This window comes from Camelus dromedarius, chromosome 5 (genome assembly GCF_036321535.1).
Source record: "Camelus dromedarius isolate mCamDro1 chromosome 5, mCamDro1.pat, whole genome shotgun sequence".
Lineage (NCBI taxonomy): Eukaryota > Metazoa > Chordata > Mammalia > Artiodactyla > Camelidae > Camelus > Camelus dromedarius.
In genome coordinates, this window is record NC_087440.1 from 16009689 (window position 1) to 16025284 (window position 15596).

General features: G+C 36.3%; 1 protein-coding gene and 1 pseudogene across 5 annotated transcripts in view; one reads left to right on the forward strand and one right to left on the reverse strand.

Annotated features, from left to right (window-relative positions):
- Positions 1-15596, reverse strand: part of GALK2 (galactokinase 2) — a 106518-nt gene that overhangs the window by 82618 nt on the left and 8304 nt on the right. For 2 of the 5 annotated variants that reach the window (XM_031453084.2, XM_010998547.3), the window contains exons 2-3: positions 5872-5960; positions 2283-2406 (exon numbers count right to left, since the gene is read on the reverse strand). In XM_031453084.2, coding sequence (XP_031308944.1) covers positions 2283-2406; positions 5872-5960 — 213 coding nt within the window. The other 3 variants (XM_064485619.1, XM_010998539.3, XM_064485620.1) reach the window with 3 other exon arrangements.
- On the forward strand, positions 10636-11135 carry LOC135321354 (cytochrome c oxidase subunit 6C-like; annotated as a pseudogene).

Consider the following 15596-nt stretch of genomic DNA (forward strand, 5'->3'; position numbering starts at 1 on the left):
AGAGATTTAGTGACTCCCCAAGGACACACACAGCTCCTTAACTCCAGCTCACAAGCACTTTATTGTCACCCATAAAAGTTAAAATATATTGCCCATAGTCAACAAGAGGTCATAGAATTTGAAAAGCAAAAAAATGTTAGCAAAACCAAATAGGTTCTGTTCCTAGATAAGCAGATCTTGAAAACACCACAAAGAAAAGAAAACCAGGAAGGAATTAGGGGCAGAGGTGGTGGTATATTAGGAAAAGCAGAAGAGGAGATTTGCACAGATGTATGAAGTTAGATGAGAAACGAACAACAGCAACAAAACAAACACTTAAGTGCCAACTCCTTCAAAATTAGAAACACAGCTTAAAAATCACAAGGTGATACTACTATACATTTATGAGAGTGGATAAAATTTTAAAAGATACATGAGCAAAGATGTGAAGCAACTGGAACTCTCATACACTGGTGGTGGGAATGTAAAATTATACAACCACTTTAGGCAAATTCTTAACAAGATAAATCAGACAGTCTACTCCTAGGTATTTACCCAAGAAAAAAGAAACGCGTGTCCACACACAGATTTGCACACAAATATTCATAGCAGAACTATTCATAAAAACTGGAAATGATCTAAATGCTCATCAATGGTGATTAAAGAAATTATGGGTTTGGGAGGTCGGTGTATGGCTCAGTGTTAGAGTGCATGTCTACCATGCACAAGGTCCTGGGTTCAATTCCCAGTACCTCCATTTAAAAAAAAAAAAAAGAAATTACAGGTTCTTCATGCAATACATGCTACACAGTATGTAGACAATTTTCGGAGGCATGCTGTATACTACCTAGGGGTCCTAGTGGAATGAAGCCCTTTACCTACGGCAGAGGCTACCTGCCTTAGAAATTCACCTCTGCTTCCCTAACTCATTCTCTGTGCTCTTTAGCTACCGCTCCTGGGATCATTTCCCAAATACTCTACACCTCCTTCCGGGTCTGTCTCAGACTCTGCTTTTGTGAAAAATGAAACTTTCCATGTTGACCACCATGGTGGGAATGGTTAAGTGAATCTGAGTAAATCAGTGTAACAAATTATGGTACCCAGCTTGAGATGTTTACAATGACACAAAATTGTGTTTGAGATAATCTTAAGATTTTCTTTAAAGGGTCCAAAATGTACATAAGATATATTCTCAATCATGCAAAATTAAGAGAAAACAAAGACTTTTCACAATAAGTTTCATGTAAAAGAGAGGAATTTCTATTACCTTGCACAACCTGGTAGAAACACACATAAAATATTTGCTGAATGAATGAAAATCACTGCAGGCAAACTGCCCAGTGCACAATAAGCCAAAAATATAATGTGACAATTACATGCCAAAATCTTTTTTTTATAATTAGCAAATCAAATCTATCATAATATAAGCAAATAGGGCTTACCCAGATTCCAGAAATGCAAAGACAGTTCAAAATTAGAAAATCCATCAATGTGAGTCATAACATTCTTTAAAACTGATCTTCAATACTGAGTAGACAATTCAATCCAATACCAATTAATGATTTTTTTAATCTTAGCAAACCAAAAATTAAAAAACAACAGGTGTGGGAGGGTATAGCTCAGTGGTAGAGTGTGTGCTTAGCATGCACGAGGTCCTGGGTTCAATCCCCAGTACCTCCATTAAAAGATAAATAAACAAACCTAATTACTTCCCCCCACCAAAAAACAACAACAGCAAAAACAGTATGTCTGTACCTTGATAAAGCATGTGTACCAGAAACTTGTATCTATTATGTTCCAGACGCTATGTTTGAGCTAGCGCATTGGAGAGGCAGCGGTACCTGAAGTCACAGGACTTACTATTTACTAGGGGATACAGGCAAGTAAGCAGGTAATGATACAACAGCATGGTAAGGTGCTGTGACAAGAGAACTAGAGGGTACCCTAGGAATATAAGAAAGGCGGCAGCCCTGACTTTGCTGGAGATAGTTAATCTCAGTAGATGATAAATACCTTCTGGGCAAAGACAGTTATTTCCATTGTTGTGCGGCCCTATATCTAAAACTATGTCAGACACATAAGTTTTCAGTAAATGCTTCTAAATAAATAAGTAAACGAAATGAACAAATATTAAATAAATTAGTGAGCTTTAGATTCTTTCGGAAGTCAGATAGAAATTTTCAATAAATTAAGTGATTTATAACAAATTTGGTATCTCCTAAGGAGTTCATTGCGGTACAAACACAAAAACACACACATGCACACACCCCCTACTACACACAGTAGCAATTCTAAATACTCACGGGTACAAGGGGTTGGTATTGGCCAGCTGGAGGGTGTGTGTTTTCACAGGTTCCACAGCTATTAACATATCTTGTTCCACAGCCATAGGAAGAACAGAATAGCCACAGTAATCTATGTGCTCTCCTAGGATAAAGAGAAAGCATTTTCTTATCATTGCTAGCATAGGAAACAAGAGAAACTCAAGTAAGTTGACATACAGAAGAAGCTTGACCACAAGCCAGGTTTTAACAGAGTAAAAATACTAAGGGCATAAAGTGATTCAATTTCCTCACCGACATCTGAGCCAGGAATTTTTGCTAGAATAAGTATACTAGTTATTTGTTTCTGTTAATTTTTAAACTTCTTTAAATATTCTTAAGTTTTTTCACATTCTAATTCATAATAATCATCTTCAAATATTTATGTTTTGTGACTAGTTATGTGGATCATCAAAAAAAGCAATGTCTCCTTTCTCTGTTGCTCATTTGTATTAACTTTTTTTATAATTTGTAATTAAAAAAGAAATTTTAATGGAGGTACTGGGGATTGAACCCGGGACCTCACACATGCTAAGAAGGTGATTTACCACTGAGCTACACTACCTTCTGTAGTACCCTCTGTATTACCTTTTAAAATATGAACCATGGAAGCCTTTACACCCTATCCCTAATATTAACATTATGTGAGTCCCACTCTCTTCCTTACTAGCCAAGGAGATCACTTAGGTGAAGATTTTGCTTTACTTTATCTTTGTGGCCTAACCAAATGCCTAACAAATTAGACTGGCACTGATTAGTTGTGTTGAATGTGCTAGACATAGCTAGGATAAAGAAAAAGACGCTAGAGAAAAGTTTATCTGCACTATTTAATATATAATAGGCAAATATAGAAAAACTATTCTCTTCTTTTCATTCTTTTTTTTGAAACTTTTTTTTATTGAGTTATAGTCATTTTACAATGTTGTGTCAAATTCCAGTGTAGAGCACAATTTTTCAGTTATACATGAACATAAGTATATTTATTGCCACATTTTTTTTCACTGTTCCTTTTCATTCTAATCCCTCTATGAGTCACCAGCAGGAGGGTTTTTTTTTTCCTATTATTCCATAATGTTTTCTCCAAGTTACCATTGAAACTCAAGGTTGTTATTCATAAGATTTAAAAATAAAAACAATTCAAGAAAGATGGGCTAAGCAAGCTCAGTTATACTTCCCCAGGAGAGGTCTATATATCTGATTGTTCCTATGATAGATACTGATCGACTAAGAAACATAAAATGAGAGAAAGATAATTCAACTGCATAGTTACATTTTAAAATAAATATTATTCTATATATTATTGCAGGTAGCAAGTCTTTTGTTCCTACACTGATGTGTCCTTTAAAATAAGAAAATTAAGTGGTTTTATAAGGGAATGACAATGACAGAAAGAGAAGTAGTTTTCAAAGTTGTCTTTCTCTCTACCTTCCTTCAAAAAAAAAACCAGTAATACAGAACAGTGCTTCACAAGCAGAAAACACGTATTTAAAAAAGGAGAACTCTAGGGAGGCACCAGGTTCTGTTGGGAAGGCTGCAGTGTGAATGAAGCCTTCTGAGACTGAAGAGTCCTCCCTTTGTCAAAACTGATGGAAACATCCAGGGTGAGCGGCAGGGAGGGAGTAGGAACTGCCGGTGAGTAAGGATAACAATGGTGATTACACTTCGAATATTTCAACAGAAAATACAATAATGCTTTTCATAAAGACTGAAATTCATTTCATCCCAAACATTAACTAACTACATTGGAACATACTCCCCTCTTTTTTGAATCAGAAAATAGTCGATACATTCACTAGAATAAGAACAACTTATTCAGGAAAATCCTTAGTTTGGAAGCCTTACCCCCCCCAAACTAAGTGGAGCCTGGCTCTCTTCTGAGGATACTGCTTCTTGCAGTCCTCTCACAATAGCGAGTTCTGGGTGACCTCCTCCCATGCTGCTGTCTCCAGGACTCTCCTGTCCTGTTCTTCAGAGGCCCAGGCCACATCCTCTCATCTTCATCACATTTATCTATGCCTCTCTTAGACACTCTGCTCCTCACTGAAGACCTTGGCATCTCACTCCACCTGTCCTGCAATACCTGGATAAAACCCAGGTAAACGACCCAGCCCAAGGCCCCGGCTTCCTAATCCTGTAACCTCCAGAGAACTTGACCTCCTCCCTGTGTCAGCCATCTGCTTCCATGGCCTTAACAAATCCAGTAATGACCACAGACCTTCTTACCACCTGGAACTTTTCTACCTGTGAAACTTTTGTTTCAAATATCACATTCTTTACTAAAACTTCCCATCCTGCCATTACTCTTACTCAATTTATCCTACTTTCCTATTTTTTAGATTCAGTTTTTGCCTGCAAGGCTCTCTCCTACCTTTCTTTCTTTTACTATACCCGGCATAAATTCCAGGGTGCATTACTTCATCTACTCTCCTGACAATATCAGCAACTTCCTGAAGCCACTGTCATTTCCTTATAACCTTCATCCAAAACAAAACTCCAAACCCAGATCAAACACAGGCAATTCAGACTAGCTGAGGGGGGAAAATGAACAGCTTTGCAGATTGGTACTGCTACAGTTCTGTGGTCTCCAGCTCTAACACACCTCAGTGCTGCCCAGGAAACCTTGTTTTTCTAGTCATCTCCCTCTCCCATCCTTCACAAAGCTGTTTCAAATTTCTGCCTTCTCCTTAAACTTTCAATGCCTCCAACTCTCCCCAACAAAGACTCTCTTGACCTTCTATACAAAATTATACATTTACCTACATCAACCTGCATCCTTTGCTTTCCTGTCTTCTGAAGAGTCAAAGTAGTCCTCTTCCTCTGCTCTACATACCAGCCCTTCTTTTCCTCTTGGGAATCCTGCTCCATCAGTTCCTCTCTTCTCAGGTACCTGCAATCTCTCTCTCTCTCTCCACTGGCTTTACTCAACCCCACTCCCCACCTTATTTACCATGCTCAAAAATCTCATATTTTTTAAATTGTCCATTATTTCCTTCAAAATAAAGTAATATTGCCTGAGTTGATAATAATTGAAGCTACATGTTGGGTACATGGGAAGTTCATTATATTTTTCCAACTACTTTTTTGTAGGTTTACACTTTCCATTATAGAAAGTTTTCTTTCTAATCCTCCTTTGATCCTTGAATTTTTCTCAGTTCCTTATTCTGTTTTCTTTTGATAAAATGTACTCATTCTTCAGGTCACCGCACTTTTAAAAGCAAGGAATTGTTGGATTTCCCTGTATTCTTCTAATCCGATGAGTAAATGTAAAACCATCAAAATTACTCACTGCAGTCTAAAAATTTAACCTGCAGCACAGAAAAATCTTTTCATCTCTTATGAAAACAAAGAAACAACTGGGCTTCAACAAATTTATAAACTTTAAAAATGAATCGACAATATTAGCATTAATAACATGGACTGGGAAAGATAGTGTATTCCTTATGCAAAAGCTTATCTTGCTATAGTGGATATATGTGAAGTATTCTATTTCTTCAGTTCTCCTGGATGTATTAACAAAAATTTGGATCTTACCAAAGGAGGAAAAAATTAAGAGAAGGAACTTCTGAAATACCTATTATATTGACTCTTCCTGGTGCTCGAACATAAAACTTGGGAATGGATCCAAACTTAGAATTAAACATCTCCTTTAGCTTCAGCAATCTGAAAACAAGAGCAGAATATTTTAGAATGTCCAGATAATAGAAAAACCCATAAGATACACACACATACACAAACACAAACACACACACACACATTTCATACACCTACCACCATTAACTATTTCTAAAAATAATAAAAGCAAACTCTGACATACTTCCTTGAAAACCTCAGGATGAAGCAATACTGTAACCCCCTAAGTGACAAGAGAGAATACCTAAGCACACAGAAGAATAAAAAAGTTAATATTGATATACCCAACAGAAAAAAAACCTCTTTCCTGCAGTTATGAACAAGTTAACTTTCTGTATAATTTCTCAACGATATTCAGAGAAGAATCTCTTTATTCTAAATGAAGTAGCATGGGGTAACGTAGCAGGTTCCTAGAGCTACCATAATAAGATATCACAAACTAGGTAGCCTAAAACAACAGAAATTTATTGTCTCAGAGTTTTGGAGGCTAGCAATCCGAAATCAAAGTGTTGGCAAGGACATGCACCTCTGAAACCTGTAGAGGAGAATCCTTCCTTGCCTCTTTCTAGTTTCTGGTGGTCACCACCAACCCCTGGCATCCTTGGCTTGCAGCTGCATCACTGCAATCTCTGCCTCTGTCTTCACATGGAATTCTCTCTGTGTGTCTCTATCTGTGCCTCTGTTTTCCCTTCTTGTAAACATCAGGCTCACTGGATTAGGGCCCACCTTAATTCAGCATGACTTCATCTTAACTTGATTACATAGGTAAAGATGCTAGCTCATGTAAGGTCATATTCTGAGGTTCCAGGTGGACATGAATTAGGAAGGATGCTATTCAACCCAGTACAGGCAAATGAAAACTAGACTGGGTATCAGGAGACCACAGTTCTAATTCCAACGGGGCCTCTAATTCAATGCCAAAGTTTGGCAAATCATTTTCCCTTAGGCCCCCTTCGGTAAAATTAGAGAATTCAAACTAGATATTCCTCGTAGGTTCCTTCCAGACCCAAAATTCTTATCATATACTTAATAACTTTATACGGTTAAATCATCTCAAATCACTTCAATGAATACCCCCCCCCCACTATTTTCAGCCCCACAATATATTATATCTGGTAGTAACACTAGAACGGTAAATACTTACTAGACCTACCATATTCAAGACAGTCATTAATTAACTGATTGATCTTAAAGATTAATTAGTTAAGGGGAGAGGGTAAATCTAGTGGCAGAGCGCATGTTTAACATGCACAAGGTTCTGGGTTCAATCCCCAGTACCACCATTAAGTAAATAAGTAAATAAACAGAGAAACCTAATTACCTCTCCCCACAAAAAAGAGGCAGAAAACAGAAATCTTTAAAACATTATGCTTAGTAGAAATAAGTCAGAAGAAAGACAAATATCTATGTTATCACTTGTATGTGAAATCTAAAAAAATAAAACAAATGTATATAACAAAGCAGAAATAGACTCAGATAAAGAGAACAAAACAGTAGTTACCACTGGGGAGAGGGAAGCAGGGAGTAAGATAGGGCTATGGAATATTATGAGATACAAACTGTTAAGTATAAAATAAATAAGCAACAAGGATATATTGTGCAGCATAGGGAAATATAGCCATTATTTTGCAATAACTTTAAATGAAGTATAATCTATAAAAATATTTAATCATTATGTTATACACCATTAACTACTATAATATTGTAAATCAACTATATTTCAAAAGTTAAAAACTTAAAAATTGAGTGAAAAAAGACCAAAACCTGATAGAAAAATGTGCAAAAATATGAACAGAAAATCCATACTAAAAGTAGTTCATAAGTAAACTTAAACACATGAAATTAGAGAAATGTAAATTAAAACAACATCAGGATACTGTAAGATTGGTGAAAAGTTAGAAGTAACAACATTCTGTTGGTGAGGTTCTGTGGAAACAGGCACTCTTCTACATTAGGTTGGGAATGCAAATTGGTACAACACATTTGGAGGGGAATTAGGCAAAACCTAACAAAACTACACTGGCACTAAGTTTTACCCAACAATCCTAAGAATTTACCCTGAAGGTATTCCTCCAACAATATGAAAATACATAAACATGAGATTATTCATTGCAGAATTGTTTGTAATTGCAAAACACTGGAAACAACCTAAACACTCTTACACTGGAGAATATTTGAATAAGGTATGGGCTATTTACCAAATGTAGTGATACAAAACTATTTTAAAAGAATACAGTTTCTAGAAATGTTTATCCAGCGATTTCCAGAATATTTTGTTATAACAACAACAAAAAAAGTGAGATGCTGAGATGGCCTAGGAGCATTAACATCCCAGTAGCAATGAGCATCTCCAGTGTTCAGATCTCTGTTTCAAAAAACCTACTCTTTAAATAATTCCAGAGCTGGGACAGAGAAAGTACAATATAAATCTGGAAAATCTGGAACATCTTGCTGTGTTAGAAAGTAAAGAAGTGCTCAAACAATGACAGTGACACTTCAGAAGGACACAAGAGCCCACACAAGTGGGCTGCCATTGCCCAAATTGAGTGGTTAAAATTCCCCCTCCCCCATCAATCTGACAGAACAGAAAAAGAGAAGGAAAAAAATGTAAAAACTAATTGGAAATAATCCCCTTAACAAGGCCTAGAAAATGTTATGAGTTAGTTCTGTCAGACCTTAAAGAAAAATGATCTTTTTTTCCCTAAATGGTTCTAACAACAGAAGCTGTGGAAAGCCTTCCCATCTCATTTTAATAAGTCATATAACCCAGAGGCTAAAACTTAACAAGACTAGCCCCTCAAAGCAAACCATAGGCAACTCTTACTTGTGAAAATAAGCACAGACACTCTAAATAAAATACTGGTAAATTTAATCCAACATACATTCTTTTATAATATATGTGACCAGAATTTATTCCAGGAATATGAAATGTACCAAGAAATCTGTTGAATAAATGTACTATTCTATCAGAATAAAAGGGGAAAATTCTATAACTCCATGATCCTCTCAAAATATACAAAAAAAATTATAAAATTCAATAGCCATTTCTGATTTTTTAATAAAATTTCAAATTTTAAAAAAGAGCTCTTGACATGCTAGAAAAGAAGAAAATGTTCTTAAATTAATAAAGGCTACTTTTCAGAAATAGCAAACATATTTGATGACAAAAATATTAGAAGCTTGCCCATTAAAATCAGAATCAAGACAAAGGTGCTATCATTCAACACTGTAATATACTAGATAAAATATAAAATGTCTACACAACAAAAAATATCATAAAGTTAAAGGAAAAGTGCTAAACTGGGGACAATTTATATAATATACATAAAACAAGTGACTTATATCCAAAAAGATACACACTCATATGAAAAAATACATACACATATAAAGAGCTCCTAAAAACTAACAAAAAATAGACAATCTAATAACATCTCTTTTTTTACAGGGCCATTTGGCAGCAACTATTAAACTTTTACTTTATTGCTTTTTAAGAAACTACCAAAATTTTAAATGCACATTACCTTTGACCCAGATTCCATTTTCATGAATGAAATTAAAGAAATATAAAAATGCTCAAAGGTATATGTAGAAAGATTTTTACTGCAGCATTGTGTGTAAGTGAAAAATTGGAAACTTAAATGTCCATTCTAGTAATTAAGTGGTTAAATAAATTGTGACATTCATACTATGAAATAATCTCAGTCCTTAAAAAAGTGAAATTTATCTGTATGGAGTGATATACCAGATCTCTAAGAAATATTATTAAGTGCAAAAAAAATTACAGAAAACCAAGTATAATTCCACTTAATATGAATATAATATCATTTTTATATAAAAGAGGTTTAACAATGATATTATAAAGATACAATGATACCAAAAGGGATACAATGATATTACAAGGATACAAAACAAACCAAACTTCTAAGAAGGGAAGTAAGAATCGGTAGCACAGGATAAGAATAAGAATTACTGATAAGAGACTAAATGAGGAAAGGAAATGTGGGATTCTCAGGCTTTACCGGCTATACTTCCAAATAGTCCAAATTTTTCATATTAAGAATGTGTTTATACAGCACCATTATTCATAGAACCAAAAGGTGTAGATAACCCAAATGTCCATCAACTGATGAATGGATAAACAAAATGTGGTATATCACTACAATGGAATGTTATTTGACCATTAAAAGGAATGATATACTGATAGCATGTTATTACATGGATGAACCTTGAAAACATTATATTAAGTGAAAGAAACCAGTCAGATAAAAACCACATACTATATGATTCCACTTATTTGAAATGTCCAGAATAAGTAAATCTACAGAGACATAAAGTACATTAGTAGTTGCTTAGGGCTTGATGGGGTTTGAGGAGGTGATACCTTAAGGATGCAGGGTTCTTTGGTGGGGGGTGATGAACATGTTCTAACTTTGATTATGGTGATGGCTGCACAATCCTGTGCATATACTGAAAACCACTTAATTGTAAACTCTGAACAAATGAACTGTAAGTTATGTGAATTATATACCAGTAAAGTTGTTACCAAAAAAATAATAATCCAACAATTTAAAATTTAATCTCAAAGACAAGGAAAAGAGAAGAGAATGCAAAAAATTTACAACAGTGGTTCTAAATGCAAAAAAAATGCTAAGAATGCAAAGAAAGTTATAACAGTGGAATTTGAGGTAGTCTTATAGTACAGGGAGCAAGCAAGATCGGGATGCAGGAAAAAAATTAGAGCTTCAATTTCTATTTGATTTTTACATAAAAAGAATTTAAAAGAAATTAAGTTGGACCATTTCTCCATCAGTCTGGAAGGATGTTCTTGAGCTGTCAAAGATAATAACTACCATGACTTCCAGTGCTTTGACAAAATGTCAGATGCGAGGCCTTTTGGCCAAGCGTCTGTGATTTCATATTGTTGGAGCATTCACTGTATCCCTGGGAGTAGCAACTTTCTTTAAGTTTGCTGTGGCTGAACCAAGAAAGAAGGCATATGCAGATTTCTACAGAAATTATGATTCCATGAAAGATTTTGAGGAGATGAAGAAGGCTGGTATCTTTCAGAGTGCAAAGCGATCTCGGAATGTGAAGAATTTCTTTGGCTTGAGTTCCATGGAAGTTTGTCACTTACCTGCGTTCCTGAACTATAAAACTATGAACTATGAATATCTGGGTTCAGGAGTAGTTTCTCTTGATAAATAAACAATTAATAAATACTGTGGGAAAAAAAAAGAAATTAAGTTTATTAAAATGTATAGTGGTTGACTAGTGCCTCTACTCAGAGGGCCAGGTGACCTGTGAAGCTGAAGAGGCATCCTGAAGAAAGAGCAAAAGTTCCTAAGAAGACAGTCTGATCTTGGGGCCCTCATGCGTTTTTTTTCCCTTTCAGCATATCTCAACATATGAGCGGTTAGGTGGGTTTATAGCTATACTACCTAGATTTAATTGAACTCACCCCTGCCAAAATGAGTAAGTGGCTGAAATATTGCTTGAAGCTCATAATTGTATTAAGTGAAAAACAAGAGAATGGCAAAGGGCACACTTACCTGACTACTATATGATCTCTTCTGTGGCTAGCATAGAACCCTAAATATTAACAATAAATATTTGTTGCATAAATATACACTGTAAATGTCATTAAAGGCAAGAAACAACTCTAAGGAAATTTAGTAAAAAATTCTTCACTTTTAGTGTATGTTTCCACCACCCCCTCTCCCTCACAGGGTAACTATAGATGTATTGAGCATTATGATTAAAATCATATAAAATGGAAACAGAAGAATATATTGACATTCAAGAGCAGTCTAAGGCCATGCTGGTCTCCATAATCAAAAATTAACATTTCTTAGAGGGAGGGTATAGCTCAGTGGTAGAGTGCGTACTTAACACGCACAAGGTCCTGAGTTCAATCACCAGTACCTCCATTAACAAATAAATAAATAAACCTTGAAAAAAATTACGTTTCTTTCTGGTAACTAAAGACCCACTGTTTGCTGGCTTACAGGCGAAAAAGCATTTGCAAGTTTCAGTAAGCTGCAATAGTGTCAACTGTCACATGACAGTCATAAACCAGGAAGTAGGGAGAGCTTGAGGACTTAATGTTAGAGACAAAAAGTTAACAGAGAAAAAAAGTAAAATGAGAAATAGCACAGGGGGAGCAAAGCCCACCTTAGAAAAAAGCTGTAGGGCTAATACACAGCAGCAGAAACTTCATTCTATGAGATTTCTGTCCTATGTCAGAAAGAAGTATTTCCACGAAGTATTCGCAAGATGCCCTTAAATGAAAAGATACTCCAGTTGGTATCACTTATTAGTTATCCTGTCGCTAGGTACTGGCCCTAAGTGACAACGCTTAGATTCCATGATGTTTAAAAGGATGCAGAGACCAAGGGTTTTTTTGGTTGGTTTTTTTTTTGTTTGTTTGTTTGTTTTTGGAGTGGGGGGGATTAGCTTAGGAGTTGGTTTTTCGCTTGTATTTGTTCGTTTTGGCTTTTTTTTTTTTTTTCCCAATTATTTTAGAAAGGGGACTTTACAAAGCTCTATCAGCTGGCAGGCAAAACAAAGACAGATGAGGTTCAAAATTAATTTGGGTTTTCCTGCTAAGCCCAGCAGAAAGTGTCCCACCACTCTCCAAGAAAAAGGGAAAGGGATCTCCATGGATGAAGCAAGACACACAACTCCTGGCAGGAAAGAAACAAGGTGGAAAGTGTTTGCGACGTGGTCTTCCTGCAGGCCCAGCCACGAGGCCTTAGAATATTCCAAAGATTCTGTCTGCTCCCGGGGGCAAAAGCAGCGCCCCAGTGAAGAGCCAAAAGCCCTGACACTATCTACACCTAGGCAAGCCAGGCGATCCCAAAGGACAGCATCTCCTCTCCCCCACCTGGAATGTTCTGCCACCTGGACTCGACGTACGGCAGGGCCCTCTGTAGCCATATTTCGCTAATCCTTTATTCTGCAGTTTGAACCGGCGAAGCCAGGCTCCCGAAGGAATCACGAGACATCTGCGGCAGGAGCCGTTTCTTCCGGGCGACACCGGCACTCACCCCGCGGAAATCCTGCCTCTTCGCTGAGGTGGCCGCTTCCAGTGGCCCCGCCTGTGGCTCCTCCTCCGGGGCTCCGGGACTCCGAGCCGTCCCGGCAGCTGTCAGGTACAGCCACAGTGCTGCGCTGAGCTTCCGGGGACCCGGGCGCGCTGCAGTCCCCGCGCCCTGCAAAGCTCAGTAAGGACGTTTTCTTTCCGCGCCCTGGGCGTAAATATGAGTACAGAATTATACGCTGGAGCATCAGCTAGCCTTTTTTTTAAGTTAGGTTTTTTTCTTTAATGACCAGCAGCTACGCCTCCAAATAACACAAAAATGTTTAGTTATTGCTTCTTACGGGGATTATTTCAAAAATTAGGAAGTATAAAATGGATGCAGTGCATGATTTAAACATATATGCATTTATTTCCAGAATAAAGACATTGGTGGGCCTTCCTAGAACACAATAGTGAAAAGAAGAAAATACATGTCTTTCAAACTTCAAGAAACCCTTAGCATCCAATTCAACACCTTGATTTTTCAGTTACCTAAAGAAATCCCAGATGCTTTATCTCAAGAAGCACACCACTCCACCTCATCATTCTACCTTATTAGTTTTCTTTCCTTCATTGTTCTCATAAGTTTTGCATATTTATTTTATGCATTTATTGTTTGTCTCACTGCTTCCACCATCACAACCACTAAAAGGTAAGCAAGTTGAGGGTAGGAGCTGTATGTCCCCAGCACCTCAAATAGTACTTGGCAGATTGGTTTTTAATCAATAGGTAAGATCAGCTAAATGAAGGTAAAGTGACTTGCCTAAGGTAGTACTGTAAATTGGTAGCAAACCTTGAATTAAACTTCAAGTCTATTAACTCTCTAGTATACTTTGCACCTCAGAATGCTGCGATTCAACCCAACTGAAACCAGCTACCAACACACTTATCCCAAGGTTTCCTAGTTGAGGAATTTCGGGCCAACATGCCCAGTACAATGAGGGTGCTAGAATACGCCAGAGACATTCAACAAGTTGCCACTCCAGAACTTCTAGGTGTATATGTAGGGGAAGGAGAAAGGGGAAATGAAAGCTAAAGTGTGAATTGACAATATCAAAGCCTAGCTAAAGGGTTGTAGCCCCTTGGCACATCCTGGGTTATTACTGTAAATGAAACATCATGGAAACCAACAAAGTAACTCTGGTCTCAGGGCTACTTTCTCACTGTTATTTCAGTCCCTCCTTATCACTTTCAAATGAAGTGATTATATCCCCTTTTTTAGAACTCCAATAATGGGATGCTTATTGTGGTTTATCCTTGAGTAAGGGGAGGTATCATTGTCACTTCTGTAAGTAGGTTTGAATGTGGAGTGAACCTAAGTGAGAAAAAAATGTAAAATTTTTAGGAATATCAGTAAATATGGAAAAGGAAAGATCCTTTTTTATTCAGATATGTTTCTAATATATCTTTTTATAGTCATTGAAAAATAAATGAATTTTGAAGCTCTGGAAAATACTATTAAAAAAAATAGCCCCAAACTCATTTTATACACTATTTTTTAAATGAACACAATGACAATGGAAAGTCTGGTTCATAAAAGAATATTTTGTATTGAATGTGTATTTGATGGACAAATACTAACTTTGCTAAATGAAACCTGATAGCAAATCATTAGCTTGAGTCTAGAAGCAATTCTATTGCAGTCTCAACAAAACTGATACAGACTGGGAAGCACCTTATAGACCAATTAGTAAAATTCCCTTTTTTGAAATGATTGACCCAAAGTGAAAGAGTAAGGGCTGGAATCAAAATGCAAGCCCTAGACTCCTAGCTCAGACTACTCTGAATGTGTGACCTCTTATTTCAGAGACCCCACTGAAGTGAGCTTAAAAACAAATTATTGAAATAATTAGTAATATTGTCCCCAAATTAAAGTGTATACATTGTAATTTTTATAAAACATTGCTTTTAAAATAACCTGTTCTCAAACTACTAGAGAACCCTAAACAGAAACCAAAAAACAAAATTAATATTACTTTCTTATACTATCTTCCTTATACCAGGCTTCCTTATATGTAAGTAAGCACTTCACATATATTATTATCTCTTTAAGTCTTCCCAACAACCCTTAATGAAGTGAAAATGTATTGTTCCTTTGTCAGCTTTGGTTCTTATTAGACATATCTGATAGTGAAAATGTTAAGTGTCTAAATTTTACAGAATTTTTATTTTAACAAATCTTGACCCTCTCAGTTTATTTTTTTTTTGCATATGGGCACACTTACAATAAGGTTTAGAGTCTAAATTATAAACTAACATATATATATATATAATATATATATACAGCTCATACAACTTAATAACAAGAAAACAAACAACCCAATCCAACAATGGGCAGAAGATTTAAACAAGCATTTCTTCAATGAAGACATACAAATGGCCAATAGGCACATGAAAAAATGCTCAATATCACTAATAATCAGAGAAATGCAAATCAAAACTACAATGAGGTATTACCTCACCCCAGTCAGAATAGCCATCATTCAAAAGTCCGCAAACAATAAATGCTGGAGAGGGTGTGGAGAAAAGGGAACCCTCCTACACTGTTGGTGGGAATGTAGTTTGGCGAAGCCATTATGGAAAATAGT